At 38.8% G+C, this 17145-nt stretch overlaps 1 protein-coding gene across 1 annotated transcript in view; it reads right to left on the bottom strand.

Moving 5' to 3' along the window:
• The window catches only part of MATN2 (matrilin 2), a gene marked incomplete at its 5' end in the record, with an annotated part of 69445 nt that extends 54661 nt beyond the window's left edge, over nucleotides 1-14784 (bottom strand). Inside the window, 2 exons of the mRNA XM_082479494.1 lie at nucleotides 467-1036; nucleotides 14631-14784. Coding sequence (XP_082335620.1) covers nucleotides 467-1036; nucleotides 14631-14784 — 724 coding nt within the window. The remainder of the gene's footprint in view (nucleotides 1-466; nucleotides 1037-14630) is intronic.
• Nucleotides 14785-17145: the final 2361 nt, after the last annotated feature.

Raw genomic sequence — 17145 nt, 5'->3', positions numbered from 1 at the left:
TATTTGCACAGAATTAATATGTAAGTTTTGGAAGATAAATCCATGAACTCCATAGATTTTTTGAAATAATGAAAAGAATGTTTATCAGTTTGAAGTTTCAGTACTAAAGGAACATAACATATAAATTCAAAACATGAAACAACTTGTATAACATTCAAACAGCAGAAGGTTGTAAATTTATGGCTATTATGCAATGAATAGGAAAATCATGATATGTGTGTTTGCCTCACTGCTTATGACCACTAGGAATTAGATCACATTTTATGGCACTTAGCAGTAGAATTAGTTTTTCCCCATATGTATGACTGCTGTTCTGAATGTTATCTGGCTAGTCTCCCTTTTTTCAATATGTATATCCTAACAGATAAGGCTCCATGTAAAAAAAAAAAAAAAGTTTAATTATAATGCATTTTTTTCTGTGTTTTACTTTCATCTATGCATTCAAATCTATAGATAAAAACCTTACCACAAAGTTTAGTCTGGAAGGCAGAGGTCAGCGTTTCAATTTGACTGAAGTTAGCAACCAGGAACACATGCTCCTCATGTGGTTCACTCCCAATGGACTTCAGTGTGTTCATATCTACTCTTCCCACTCCTATAGCAAAAATCAGGATACCCGAGTTACGAGCTTTAGCAGCAATCTCTGCCACTGGATCCTGAGGTCTCCCATCCGTCACTATCATGATAATTCGGGGCACATTCTGCTTCAGAGGTCTAGCTCCTTCTGACTCTGAAAATGCAATGTTCACTGCATACTGAATAGCCAGTCCAGTCATGGTGCCAGTAGCCAGGTGCATCATCCTCTTCACTGCTCTTTCAATATCTTGCTTCCTCCTGAATGTCTTCAGCGAGAATTCATGTTTGACTGTGCTGCCGTACTGAATCAGACCTACTCGGGTGGCATCAGGGCTGATGTCCAGAAACTGTAAGATGGTTAAAATAAACTCCTTCACTTTTTCAAAGTCGTAAGGACGTACACTGCGAGAGCTGTCAATGATGAAGACAAGATCCAGACGTTTGTTGTTGCAATTATTTTCTGGAAGGCAAAATGCAAACAAAAACACTTTACAAGAATTTCAAAATGCAAATCGTTTCAGGTTGACCCGATGTCTCAAACATGCTGTCTAAACAAACACCCTGACAAGTGCTGGGAAAATACAGGAAAAATAGGAGATGCCAGAACTGAGGCTACTTGAGCAACATAAATTTGGGCTCCAGTAAATAACAAAAGCTGCCTGTTACACATGATCAGTACTTTTTTCTTCTGTGAGATCAGTGCCCAGAATGGCTAATGGCAGTGGAACTGGTAGATACTTGTGCTGTACCCTGTTTTGTCATTGTTGAGATTTTGACCTCATCCCCCACGCAGGACGGAAACCCCTTCTGAATTACATAGTTACTATATGAGTGGGTTGCGCTGTGATGCTTTTTGTGGCAGTGCCTGAGAATTTAGAAATCTAACATTCTGATGAGGCAGTGTGGTATCAGTCCTCCATTTCAAAAATAGAAAACAGAACACAAAGAAATTCAGGTCAAAAGCATCTGTTAATTGCAGTGACCGATATGAGATGTGAAGGGACTGATTTTTCAGGGAACTTGGCATTAAGCAGCACTTCGCATGTACAAAGTACAGCCCTCGATGACGTCAACTGCAGCTGTGAGTGCTCAGCACTTCTGCAAATCAAACCCCATGATTTCAAACACATAATTAATGGCCATCTGGGAAAAGTCTCATCTATTGGACTAGCTCAGCATCACACAGAAATTCTGTGGCTGCACGAAAGAGAAAATCCTGTTGTCTACAGTGGCACTCAACTTGGCCAAAAGACCACTCATACACTTCTTGAAATCTTCTGTTTCAGCCATCAACAGTTTTTTTTTCCAAAAGCCACTGAAGCAGAAATACCACAGGGTATGCCTGTATCTGACAATTGCACAGGCGGGCAGGCCAAGCTATCACGGATAACAGCAGAAGTGAAGGCTGGCTGCCTTCTGGGCATGCTACCGGCTTTCTGGGACTCTGGGTATACATCCTCTGGCTTCTGCTCAGCATCCTTCTTTTTTGAAAGACTAAGAGACACATGCATGAGTTGCATGATGAGAATGGATAGGGACGGACCATGCACAGAAAGCCAGCACATGGCAGGCTTAAGGCGACCAGGTGGAGTTGAGCCACGAGCATTGCCACAAAAGGCAGCATATGGCAAAAGACTAAAAGGACTTTAAAGCGCTTCATGGAATGCTGGTGAAAAGAAATCAACTGAGGTTCAATATTTACATTTAAGATCCCTTCAGATTAGGAAATCCCTGAGCCACAAAAGCATGGAAGCTGGGGGAATACCTGCAGATAGTATTGTCTTGTTCTTAAACTTTTCTGTATGCATCCACTTTTGTCTGCTGTCAGAGACATGACACTGGGTTAGATAGACCTATGGCTTCAATCAGTGTGTCTGCTCATGTTCTTCAATTCCTGTGGCTATGAATAAAACTGTGAGGTAGCTAGTTGCCCATTTGTCTGCCTGTCTTGAAAAATTAAAGGTGGCAAGAATGCTCATCAAAGTGCATCAGCATCTTCATTTTTCCAAGTTGAGATAGCCCTAACCAGTAATCTCCCTTATTGCCCAACCCAATTCAATTCCCCATGCACGCTCATCCATCCTGTGCACTGAATGAGGCAAATGCTCGGTGGAAAAGTAGCATCTGACTGTATAATTAAAGGTCATGTCATACTGCACAATTACAAGTGGGCCAATCAAATACTCAATTGGAAAAACATCTGTCTGTAGACAAACCTTTACATGAGTTCACTGTGACTGCTGATGAATGCAAACCATGTGCTTCTGCCAAGGCAAGGGATGAGAAAGATGCCTGTTTGCACTTGTTAACTCAGAGGCCTCTTTCATAGATTACCAAGAACATTTGTGGGCATAGAATAAAAATGCTCTTTGATGACAATAAAAATGACTGCCTGGATTTATTCATGTGCAGTCTACAGTCTGGCTTTATTCATAAGCATAGGAATATGCTCGAGTTGCTCATTCTTTCAAAATCAGAGGATGTTGAATGCAAGCCAAATTGAGCAGAAACAAAATTCCAGTTCTCATGGGATACAGATACCCTGACATATTAGCTATTTTCCATCTTATTATCTTAGTGACATATCTAATTACTAAATATATTTACTAACATAACATGAAATATTCCAGCACGGTTGTAATACAAAGATAATGCTACGATATGATTTGTGGGAGCAGAGCACGAGGAGAGAAAGATAAGGCTAAAAATAGTCTGTATACATGAGGAAACGGACAGAGGAGGGAGAAGGGTATAATGACTGCTTGAAACAAGTCAAAGCTAGAGCCATGATGTTGAATCCTTTTAATCTGAATCTAAAGATTTGGATCCCGGTCTAAAAAGACTTGGTTACATATTTTGAAGTCAGGCATGAATCTTGGTGGGAAAAAACCTGGATGGCATTAGTGGATAATACTACCAGAAACACACCCCACTGTGCTAAATTACTTAAGAAAAATCTATCTGTCTGAATGCAATATGATATATTTCAAAAGTACCTTCACTAGCAAAATTCTATCTATAGAAATACCAAACCTTTCCAAATTAAAATGTTTTTAAAATTTGCCTTCTGACTTGGTGGGGAATTTTTAATAAACTTGTAATTATTAATGTTGATTTAGCTGAGATGGGCTCAATGAAAAATAAATTGTAACTCTTTTAATAAGCAAAACTCCAGCTGGGTGGTATTTTGAGGAGTGGTAATCAGTAACAACTAACAGATCTGAACACTCATTCCCTCAGATAAATTTTCAGCAATACCTTTTTAGCAGTTGCATGCTTTTGTACTTGCCCTGTAAACTATAACATCTTCCTCCCACCAGCTCTCAAATTTAAACACAGAACTTTCTCACAACTTTGGCAAACATCCTTGTACCCAAAAGTAATTCCCTTCCATTCTTCTTATGAAAAGTGACATACTCATTGAAAAGAGCTACTCATCCAGAAGACTGTTTCTAAGCCAGCAGAGGTTTTGTATTGCCAACACAGAAGTTAAAAAAACCTTCAATGTGAGTTGTATTATCCAAAGGGAAGGCACGGACAGGAGAGGCAAGACAAGGACGGACAAGGTAAGGGAAGGAAAGGAAGGAAAGATTGGACACAAGAGGGAAACTTTTCACAACAAGAGCCATTGGTATAATCTCCCAGGGAAGTGGTGGATTCCCCAACATGGGACACTTTTAAGATTCAGCTTGATAGGGTGCTGGGCCATCTTGTCTAGATCGTGCTTTTGCTAAGAAAGATTGGACCAGATGGTCCTTGAGGTCCCTTACAACTTGGTATTCTATGATTCTATGAAGATCAAGTCAATAGTAAATATATTCTCCTCCTACACTCAATATCCAGGATGCCTGTAAATTGCAATTATGGTGATGTCACCTGCACAAAATTAACAATGAAAGGAAATTTCAGTTCTCCCAGGAAGAATCCAGCTGGGATCCAATTACCTAGATACATAAAACAGAGCTTAAAAGAATATTTCATGTTGAGCATCCTAATTTCCTCTAAAGGAAATCTTCTCTGATCCCTGCAGGTTTCCCTCTGCTTCTTTCTCAAAGCAAATTATGGTCAATTCTGAACCCCTACTTTTGACAAAGCTCACACTGCTTTGACTGAGCTCACCCACCCAGAGTCTCCGTCTGAGAGTGTGTTTGTACCCTCTTGGCTTATTTCTAACTAATGCTACATTGCCTTAATATAACTAAAGCAGTGCCAGGGAGTTTTCCTCGGCATTGGAATTGACTCTGCTAGGCTGTTAACTCATTAGAACAGCTCCTGGTATTGTTTGATCTAGGACAACTAACATTTTCTCAAACAATCCTCAGGCATGATGTAACAAGTATCATGAGCCAGGGACCCATCCTAATAAGCAATGTGGATGCACCCACTCTGTAAGCTCAGGTTATGTAGTAGTACAGAACCAGGCTGTTTTATACCACTGGCTAACCAGCCTAAGATACAAGCTAAACTCAGAGATCAGCTGGCCTGCATCCACAGTATTAAACTCACCTTCCCACTAAAACAGAGTGGCTGTATGCAAACTGCCTAGCGGGAATAATCCCTCTCCCCCTGTAGCCTCTGAACCATGCATGGAGATTGCTTGGGGAGTGCTAATCACTGTGGGCCAGAGACAGCTCCAGCAATGTAACAGCAATGATAATGGTTGAGTCCCAGCGGCTGAGAATGCCTCTCGGCACTGTTTAATTTCCTCTGACAGTTCCATTTTGGGACATCAAACCGAACACATTCAAAGGACCCCAGTTTTAGATGGTGATTTTTTCAAAAGTTTTTGCAAGCCAGGTCCCTTGAAAAGATTGATTGCTTAAAAATGAGTTCTTTGTTTTCTATTGTTGTCCTACATCTTTATGACTCAATACTTTTTTTTTAATCTGGGTATTACTTATTTGGATATGTAGGTCTTTATTCTAATACATGAGAATAGATAAACTTTGAAGGCGGCTATTGCTGTATGCAAAGCAAAAAGAGGTTAGCACAATTTGGAAAATACTACAGCAAAGTTAAGACATTGAAAAAGTAATTTATAATAAGTAAATATTAGTTCCATGAAGATTTTTGTTACAGACTAGGACAATTGGAGCAAAAAGGAAGGATGAGATCAGTTAAAAAATGAGATCATAGAAAAACTACTGCCTCAGCAGGCAACACATTAATGGCAATTTTAAGACTCAATATATTGTGTTTCTTAGTTCACTCCACAGTAATGTACACACAAAAAATTACATGTCCTGTGACATTGCCAGCAATAAGACTAGGTTTATTTTTAGATTTTATCTTTGAGTAACAGAACAAAAGTCTTTACTCAGAATTAAATAAAAGAGGAGAAAACTATTCTCCCAGCTAGCACATTATAAAACTTCTTCCTAAATTTCTCTTCTTTCTTTGCCATTTTATTATTTCATTTTCCCTCCAGCCCTCAGCCTTACTTGCCTCTTTACAACTTCTTTCTTTATAAATCTTGGTATAACTCCTATCAAATTTGTTTCAAAACCTATGAACTCGCTGGCTGTCAAATATTTGTTCTTAAACTCCAGAATTCTGGTTTTCTCTAGCTAAGTATACAGCCAGAAAGATTGGGTTTGACAAGTTCTCAGATATTTCAAAAAGTTTTCTCAGTTCATCAAGAAGGTTTAATCTTCTTGACATACAATCATACAAGTAAAGAATACTCAAATTTGCAATTAATTCATAAATACACCAAGAGCAAAATGCTCTGATGGGAAGAAAGATATATCTATGTATTACCTACATTACCTTCCAGGAAACTGCAGTAGCTTCATTTGCAAAGATCAAGTGTGAAGTACATAGCACTTACTGTAATGTTGTTCCTGTTTGGAAAACACATTTTGTGGTTGTTGCCAAGAGTAAATGAAGAATAGCAGTAATTCCAAGCGCTTCTTGGCTCTAGTGAGATATTTTGTGCAAGTTAACTTCCACCCGTTTTCTTTTTTTCTCATTTTAATTCAAAGAAGGGCAAAGGATGGTATGGTGCATTTCAGATATAATCATACCTAGTTCCTGACGTAAACATAAACTGCTCAGTACCCCTTTCCTGGCATGCAAACGTGCTGCACTCAGTTCTGCAGGTGACTCCACCTCTTGCCAGCTCTGGGACGTACCCTGGGTCCAAGACCTGCCCCCATACTCCCAGGCCCCATCCCTGCTCTGAGCTTTTCCCCAACTCACGGTCCTCTGGCTCTAACTCAAAGATTCATTATGAGTTTGGCAGCTCACCCATTCTTCCTTACAAATTTCTTCATCTGGGAACACTCTAAATGCAACACAGCCTCCAGACATTTCTTTATTGCCTCTGACAAAATCTTTTCTGAACATCCAAACTTTCTGGGAGAACTGTACAGAAGCAGGCTCTTGTCCACATATTTCCATTTCCTTCTACATGCAAATGCTTCATTATCAGTCTCTGTGCAAGGGTCTGTTACCTTGTTCTCATTTCACCTCACTATATTTCTATTGCTTTCCTGTCATCTTTTCCTAAACAACAAGGTCTTAATATAAAGTCTTTCTAATTCCAGAATCCCACAATTGACTCCTAGTATTTCTCCATTTCTTTACAGAGACTGGTGCTGTCCCTGGCGTAAAGCCAGAGTATGGTATACGGACACTTAAGTTTCTTAGTCCTTTTTGCATATTTCAGCTGTTCTAAGATGGAAACTGCTGGGTTTCCTGACAGTAGTCAAGCCTTCTTTCATGGTCCAGGGAGTGGGTTGTTTTCCCTTGCAGGGAGAGGAAGACCTGGACAGAGAAATGAAGGACCCTGATATCCCCACACCAGTCCCAGCAGCATCAACATCTACCCACCTCTTCCTAACAGAAACAAACATTGCAGGGTCTCAGCTGAGCGCAGCTCACACCCAGGAGAGGAGAGGAATTCATTTCCTGTGCCATGATGGAGAAGCCTCCTAGTACACACAGTTAATGCTACTTTGACTCCAGTTCCCAGAGACAGCCTGGAGGCATTTACTCTGCCTGTGACTTTCTTTTCCTGCATGCATCTGTAAAACAACAAATCACAACCAACACAAAAAAAAAGGTGGTTGCATGGGGGAAGATGACCTTTGTATCTTTCTCCTTGAAGATCTGAAACTCCGATCTTGCCTGAGCTACCTGGGGCACTGTTGGAAGGACACAGAAGTTACTAGAGAAAGAACAGAGAGAAAAAGTAAATAGCCGTTAGCAGTAGTGTAGAAAATTTAGTGAAAAAATGTGGCCTTAATGAGTTTGTGCTGTTTCCTTTCAGGACATTAGCTTAACGTTTTAAAAACTTCCATCCATAATTTTTTTTTAAGCCACCCATGTCTTTGTTTATGGGGAAAGCTGTTAGCAACCTCAACATTACTCATTGATCAGCTGACCTGAAACCACATATTTCTATCCATTGGTAACAGTCTCAGTATTAGACTCTTTTCCAGAACAGTTTCAGAAACATCACCATGGGATAGTGCCGTATACTATTTCCCCTTGCCCCCAAAAATATGTGGGAGATCATGCCCACTGGCAAACCATTATTTCTACCACTTCAGCAGTACTTAAATAAGTAGATGGTGTCTTCTAGCTTCCAAAGCAGTTCAAAGGCATGTTGTTTTCATTCACAACAGTGTCTGGTTACCCACTCATGCCTATAAAAGGAGACGTCCTTAAAGTTATGCAAATGTTTTGTCCAGCAATTTCAAGTTAATTTTGCACATATGCGCTTTTTTAATTATTAAGCTAAAGTACTCGCAATGAAGCCAAAAAACACCACACTTTTGAACATTCAGTGTTCTTTCTTGTGGCCTGATTTTCCTTCAAGTCAAAATACACAGAGGCAGCTTTGAGCTCTTTGAGAATATACATAGAAAAACAGAGTTTGTAATTTTACTCAGTGAATTATTGTCAAGGCAAACTCTTTTTCAAACAGAAATAGTATTTCACAGTAATTTGTGGGGGTTGTAACAAACAATTTCAGAAATACAAAGAGCATTTGCAGTTTAGTACATGACAGTCTTTTCTGTAGCAGCAGACAATCTTTCCTCCTTGTAGAAAACTTACAAATCACTTTAAAAAAGAAAGAATAAGGGAAAATACAAAAGGGGAAAATACAAAACGGGAAAAGACAAAAGAATAAGAAAACAGAACAAAGAGAAGATAGAAAAGAGGAAGGAGGGGGAAGAAAAAGGCTTTGCTAGAGGAAATACTGACACATTAAAGAAATACTGCAGAAACAGAAAATCTCTTGTGCTGCTAGAAATAGAATTATATCCCACATAACATTAATTTCTGAATTGCCCTTTAAGCAGCTGAAAAGTGAATGCTATTTTGACACATGACTTGAAAATTAATAACCAATGCTAAATACAACAGTTGGCAAGCATAATGTTGTTATGAGGTTAAAAGTTGCCAACACAGATCAAAATCCAAACTTTCTGATCTCTGTGAAAGCTGGCTGCAGATGAGCATGTTCAGAATAGGACACAAATCCCTGGGGTCTGTCATGGCCCCAGATAGCCCTCATGGCTCATTAGTTGGGCCCGCTTAGTGGATAACTCCTTCAGGGAACAACTGGCTGGGCAAGGATACTATCGCCATTCAGATCTCGTCTCCGTGGACTCCAGGACCCCTGTTAGGGGCTGGGGAGGCACAGCCTCAGCACAAGCCAGGTTACCAAACCTCAGAGCCGTAGAGAGAGGGTTTTCCACTGTGAACAAAACTCAGAAATCAGAAAAAGTGAGGTGGTCCAAGCAAGTGCAACCTTCCTGCTTCTGTTTTAGAACCCAGCCAGGCAGATAACGGACAACAGCTACTGCAGAGGAGAGGTCGACAGCTGAGAGATTTAGATGAAAGCTGAAGTTTAAAGACTTGGCATAAAGTCTACAGGAGATCTCTCAGCTACTGCGACAATCACTACTGGGAAGCAAAGCACACAACTGCTAACCCTGCCTTGAGGTACAATTTTGGTAAGATGTACCTACGCACTTCAAAAGGAAGAAACAGGTGATTTACCAGACCGTAAAATGCTTTGCTCTCTCTCTTTCCAAATATAACATCTATATTTACAGGGAAATTTTATATTTTGATTAGAGAGAGCCTAAATTAATACCTATTTGATTACCTTGTATCCTTATAAAAGTTTAGTCACCTTTTAATTAGAATTGCTTCTATGTTAACTAAATATGCAATAATTCAAAAGATGTAATTTGGAACCTCTTCCAACCTTTATCTGCTGCCTGGAATAGTTTTGATCTCCCCAAATACTTTACCAGCCTAAGTATGTCAAACACATGATATAGTTACCATGACATGATTCTGACTTCAATTGCAATGCAGACTTCAGTTGCAATGAGTCTACTTAACATCTCTGAGGACAAAAAAACTTGGCAGTGAAGCACTTACGCAAAGAAATAACACATACACACATATGTTGAAGCTGTGAATGAGTTTCTTACAGCAGCTATCACCCAGGTTGGTTCAGCAGTCCTCATTAGCAGGAATTGGAGATTTAGTGTATAAATGTACAATGAATTCAACCAAAACTAAACAGAAATCTTACCTGCACTCCACAGTGGCACCATGGACCGGACTCACTTTTGTCACATATATTCCCCTCTGATTTGCAGCTAAAATTTAACCCAGAATGGTTAACCTAATAATGTTCTTGAGCCCTTAAGTTACATACACACAAGTTTAAGAACTGGGTTGGTTATAAGAATGTTTGGAATAGTTTTAACTGACTGTAGCAAGTGATTCATAAATTTCATGAGCACTCTGTGTACTTCATATTACTTCCTTCCATATTATTAGTGGAATCATATACATACAACCAAGAGATAAATCATTATATATTTTGTTGCAAAATATAATTTAACACAGACAGGGACATTTGCGCTTTGCAGCAGTTTCTACTGAAAAGGAGCCAAGTACATTTCCTTCTTGGCCTCCCTTCCTTTCTCTGTTTCAATTTTGAGCAGTATCAGTTAATCTCTTGCAGTTTCTTTCTTCTGATATACAGTATCTAAAGCAATGCCTAAATGAGCTTTTCTCCTCACATAAATAGTTATTTTCAAAACCAGGTAGGTACATGTTTTATATTCCTAAGGAACATAAGAAATGTTATTGCTTAGAATATTATTCTACAACTTACTCAATTATTCCCATGCATCCACTTCAGAGCTCTCCAAAGAAATATGCCCATGTGACATGAAATACATGCCCAGTTTATAAGAACAGAGTTCAGCAAGAAAAAACGAAACACAAAAACTTGTGTTTTTTCCACAATGTTGAAATTTTGCCTTGGCTTGTTTGATAATAAATGATTAAGATACAGTAGGCTCTAGGTCCCAAATCCCCTCCACCAAAAAACCTCACATCATCAAACACCAAAAAAAGCTACATCTTGCAAGGACTGGATACCCGTTGCTTCTGAGCATGGAACTTGCTGAAAGGTGCTGCGGACCTCTGACCACGGCCTTGAAATCATAGTATGAGAATCACCACTCTGGACAACTGACACAGCTCTTGATTAGTCTGTTTAGGTGCAGAAGTCCATTTCAGCTATATCTGAATGGAATTAGCTAATGTAATAGACATAATTTTATCTGTAAAACCATGTAGCCAAGTATATTTCCATTACTGTTTTTCTTTAGTATCCAAAAACTAATGCTAAGCTGGCAAACTGTGCTTTCAATGATCTGTGTGTAATCTAACAAAGCAGATGCGCTCAGCAGGAACAATGATTTTGTCAGAGAGCTAAGTAAAAACTCTTCAGAGCTCTGATAAAGCCTTTAAAAGAGAAGATTCAAACCCAAAAGATTAAGTTCCCTTAAGGAATCAGGATAAGGCCAAAGATGTAATACTTGGGATCAAATTACCAATGAGTGGAAAGAGAAGGCAAAATTTAGTTCCTGTCACTTAAGGGGAGAGGCGACCACCCTCTTCTACAGTAAAGACAAATGGATCCTTCTATCTCTTTCTGTTATTTCACAAGATTTTGCAGGACTATGGAAACAATCCTTTAAAATATAAGAACACCTACATTAAAACATTATTTTCCAGCAATCTAATACAAATTCTGTTATTACGAGAAATACACATGTATTTTCTAACTCTAAACCAGCTACATATGTTCTACAACTAATATGCTGCAAGATTTAAGAAAATGTTAACGAATTTCATTAAATTGGCACAATTGACAAGTTTTAAATACTTTTGATTAGGTGCTTAAAGAAAGAAAAGCCTTAAAAGACAAACTTATTCAAAGAAGTTTGGCTTTCAAAGGGCACACAGAGAGAGTTCAAAACCTTTGGACCCTTGCACAAAAAAATTCCGATCTTCAATGGAAATTATTAGCTATATATAATTAGCTATATATATATATAAAATTGGCTATATAGATACCATGTTAAACAGCAATAAGTGATGCAAAGATCTTCCAGATTAAGACAACACACATCAAGGTTTAGCAGAAAGACTGGGAATAAGAAAAACATAGAAAAGACAGCTCATTCCTTCTGAAACCTTTGTTAAAACACATAGGCTATTAGTCCTAACACGACAACTAAGAAATCTATGCAGTATTAGTGCATGGCTGCCGAAAAATTAAAACCTCCTAAAGTTGTATCCCAAAGTACTTTTATCTCTATGTTGACAATCCCACAGGATTTTTTGTCCATTCTATTTTGGTTATTTATGTTGTCAGTTTCCTGGAACAAGGACTTTTACTTCTGTACATGGCCACTACTAGTATTTTAGCAATAAATAGCTACCACTGCAGTACACCTTTGTTTTAAAAACTGGTAAAACAAAAAAAAGGAATAAAATTATTTTAAAGCTACTAATATTTACATAGCATAATCCCTCATTTTAGCCCTAAAAACAGAGACGTCCATGCAGCCCCCCCACCCCCCGAACTTTTATTACTTTTTCAGGTATCTGTTGGTTCTTTGCAGCTATATTGCTCACTTTTGCCTGCAAATCAAGTCTCCACAACAGCAGCAGTTGGCATCGCCACCCCTATTTATAATATACATATTATATAGAATGGGACAGCTTCTAATCCCTGTTAAATTGCTGCAAGTCTGGAGAGATTTTATTAAGTCAATAGGCTTGATGTCACTGAGGTCATGGTTTGGCTCCGTTCTTTCTCATGTCATTTAAGGAACAGTACAGCTTTCCAGAGAGTGGCATGCATTTTACACATTCTGTTCTTTACAGAGAGGCACGTTTTAACCGTGCCACTGTTTATATGCACTGCTGAATTTGAAGCAGGTGACCTAATTTATCGGAACAGAATGCAAGGCCCAAGAGTCTGACTCCAAACTGCCACGTACTTTTCCGGGTTGGACCAGAGAATGTCCCAAGTTTCTTGCATCATTTAATGTCTTGAAAAGGTTCTTTCAGCCAGAGCTGCCAGAATTGTTTGCATCCTGCGCATGCCAAACTGAATAGCGATCCAGAGTTTTCAAATGCACGGACCACAAATCGCTCGGCTTTTGCAAGAAGAAAGAAATAATTTAATCTATACATTTTGATTTATAGTGAGTACTATTTAAAATATGAAAAAGAGGCTATAAAAGCAATTTTTAAAATAACAGGGGAAAAAGGCAAGCTGAGAAACGTGACACCTTTCAATTTCTCTACATTACACCTTGCCATTGCACTCATTTTTCTAGAGAGACAGGTATTTTATTTCTTAAAGTAATAAGCTCACTTAGAGTATTTGCTGGGCACCCACTCAGGAGGGGCTACTATTTAACAGGATTTTAGAAAGTTTGAGAGTCTTGTTGAGTGAGGTGGGAATGTGGGTATTTCTCTTTGCTGCTCCACATCCATGTTTTTTGACGGACTAGATCTCCAGAGCTGTGGCTTTCAGCCTTTGGCTGCAGAACTCTAAGTGTCTCAAGACCACATCTATTAGTTTTGAGAAAGATGAATAAGAAAGGGAAATGTGTTGCCATTTGGCCTAAATTTGTTCTATAGGAATTGAAAACCAATGGTTTTAAGTTAAAAAAGAACAGATTGTGAATGGTACTTTATGGAATTTTACACATTTTAAAGGATTACATTTTGTTTGGAGAAGAGTTTCACTGATAAAACTCGGTGCTCCCCTCTCTGTTACCCATTGTCCCATGTTCTGGCTTTGTTTCTTCTTCTTTCTTCCCAATATATCTTCTGCAGGACATTTCACATTCCTCAGGTTCACCTAGGTTAGGTGACCTTTATGGAGAGTAAGGCCACTTAACGTCTCCCAGTGGCTGGAGAGATATCTGATTAGATCTACTATTGATGTGCATCATGAATCTCTAATGACAGGCCATGTCCAAACCCCACCCATGCTGTTTTCATAACCTGAAAATTATTTTAAACAACAAGCAAAAGAAAATTATTCAAAGTCACGAACTGTTAGCAGATGAAAAAGTTGACCAGCAAAGTCTTGATGACATACAGGCAATGATCAACAAGAGAGATGAACCTTATGTTTTATAATATGGCAGCCACAAGCAAAAACTGCCAGATCCTGTCAGGAAAAATGAGCTACTCATTATAAATAAAATTAACATGAAAAAATGAAGGGGTTAACATCAAGTAATGTAATGATAAGCCCCATTTCAATTGCCACTGACTTCCATTCACTCATCCTTATACACAGCACATACATATAGACAGCTAAAACTTGCTGGCATGGTAAAAGGCAGTTTTGACAGAACCTCCAAGAGTCAATATCTATTTTCTCTAAACAGTGAAAATACAATCTTTTTTCTAAGACAACAGTCCTGTAGCAAATATTTATTTCATACCACTTACATAAAGTAGATCTAGTACCCCAAAAGTAAACACCTTCTTTCAACAGCTGCTAAGTGGTCAACAAACTCTCTCTATTCCTGCTTGCAAATGTAATCTCCTTTTTATTATAAACTAACTATATATTATATTATATATTTATTATAAACTAGGTTTGGCCAGCTGCTCATGCCTTTTAACATTTGTATTTGAGATGGCTTGTGGTGGTGGTGTTTGGGTTTTGTTGGGTTTTTCTTGTAACTTACCTAGTAGAGATTGTGAGTTAACATCCCTTCTTCGAGTGAAATGTCCTCCAGGAAGATCTTTTGCCATGACAGAAACAGCATAAAGCAGAGTGTGTCCAAACAGCAGAAAGAAGCATGCAATCATTTTCTTCATCTTCAAGAAATAGAGGGACATTCAAGGACGTGAAACTGCAGTAAAGGAGAGCAGGAGATGAGATCTTTGATTACACAAAAAGATACACTGTAACCATGTCAGCCACCCAGCTGCATTGCTTCCCTCCCATTACATACAAACATGCAGTTATACTGGCATGGAATAATACCTACACCTTCAAGAAAGAAGATCTACATAATAAAGTAGCAGTTAGCAGACCCTGCACAGTGTTTATAAGTATTGTTAGTTGAAGTTCATAGCTAAAATTTAAAATGTATTGACTTTTACAATCATTTGTAGTAATCAAGTATTTTTAAAGCAAGAAAAGGAACTTTGTTTCAGTCAGCCTGTTAGCATAAACAGGTTTGAGGAGGACACAAATATATTTTCATTATTCTACTCAGCACTCTTGCATTTTTTCAGACATTTAATGGTTCTTGTAGTCTGAGGGATACTTGCTTCAGAAAATCTTGCAGAATGAAAACAAGAGAAGGGAATATATTCCAGAAACAACAACTATAATTTTGAACTGGTGACAGATCATGCTTCCTTTTCAGAAGACTGTCTATGGTTGTTAGCATGAAGATAACAGTGCAGAATTAAGACTTCTGAGGACTGGCAATGATCTTGCTATCGGTTATGGATGAGTTCTGTCATACAGAAGAACAAATTTAAAAGCAAAATTCCTACACTAAGAGATGATTCCTGCCCAGGAGTTTGTTAAGGCACCATCAAAAGCCACGTCTGACTCTACCCACAAGCAGAAAGGTAAGACTGACACGCTAAAGGCTCATCTTCTGGCCACGCCCACTATTGGTGGGCTTCCTCAGATGGTGATTCCTTCTACCTTCCTCCAAAACTTTATTGTTGTGGACTGTGAAGAGAGCATCTCACAGGAGCTAGATTCAGCCTTGGAACTGGTAATATGATGAAGCTTAGTCAACAGCTCCCCTAGGTGCGCAAGAGATGGATAAAACTACCCTCTTTCACAACAAAGAACTGTTCTGCCTGAAACTGGGTGGAAACTTTACAAGCAGTGCAAATTTTAACAGCAATTCTTGGTTAAGTAACCAAGATGTTGAAAACAATTTTAATAGGATCCTAAACCTGATAAGCACATAGAGCCACAGCTCTGTAGCAGACAGCAACTAAATGCCTCAGTTCAGAAAGGGAATTGATTTTTTTCCCACTATGAGGTACTCACTGGCAGAACATAAAATTATGAGTAAGTATTTTCTCTCTAATAAAGAGACTTTATACATGATTCTTCAGTCTGTCCAACATAACCATTACACATTGCTTTATTTTTCTGTCTCTCGATCTATTTGTCCTTTTGTGTATCCTACTTAACATCCCCAAATGCAAACACAATGTTCTTATGTATATGCCAGAGAGGAAAATGAACTCAAAACATCCCGCCTTGCTTAAAACACTTAATACTATTCAGTAACAGGTAAAACATGATTTAAGGAAATTCAAACTAGGAAAGAGATTTATATAAATAGTTGATGCTTGTAATAGTGGCCACAAAAAATTAAATTTTTGGAGCCCTAGCAGCATGGACACCTGGGTGGTATTATTGGTAGAGTATTTCCAGTGCTCTAGTCAGAAACAGATAGACACTGAAAACAGCATGCACTACTGAAAATGGGACAAAATTTTGCTGGAGGCAACAGTTGTTACCGCTGAAGATCACTGTTGAAAGCTTCTCCCAGGTTGTCTCCTCACTTCTCAGGACATCAGCAACAAACACAGGGCTCTGCAAGGCCTCCCTTCTCTCTGGCCTGTTCCTTCAGCACAGGAGGCAAATGAACCTCAAGGATACATGCCAGTTCTAGCACCAATGTTTTAGAAACATAGAAGCCATGCTTAGAGAGCTAAGGAGCATAGAGCAATATTTTTCATCCTTATTTGCAAGGCTGCCACAGGAACCAGGCGTGAACAGCTTGTTCAAAGGGGCTATCCGGCTGTTACCTAACTTAGTGGCCTAACTCATCTCTCCTTCCTATCCATCCTAAACAGCCATGGAGACTGGGCTAAAGCCACTTTACCTGTTCCTGATGGCACACTAACGGAGACCCAATGATACTGTGGCAGACCACCTTCACATATGGCTGAACCATCCACAAAGAGCACGATGCCAAAGAAAACCATGATAAAGAAGTGACTTAGGACAGTCCTACCAGCTCTGCAAAGCATCCAAAAATAAACCCTCTTACATTCTGGTACTTAACGTATTTTATAACTTTGTAGCAATTTTTGATATTGGGTAGCAATTTCAAATTCACTGGGATCACTACTATTCTGAAGCAACTTCAGGAACAAGAAAAAATAAAGTGCTATGATTTTAAGTCTTTGAATTCTACTAGGGAAATGGTTATA

The sequence above is a fragment of the Vanellus vanellus genome, assembly GCF_965231255.1.
Source record: "Vanellus vanellus genome assembly, chromosome: 2".
Classification (NCBI taxonomy): domain Eukaryota; kingdom Metazoa; phylum Chordata; class Aves; order Charadriiformes; family Charadriidae; genus Vanellus; species Vanellus vanellus.
The sequence above is the reverse complement of the archived record's forward strand: the minus strand, read 5'-3'. Positions and strand labels throughout refer to the sequence as shown.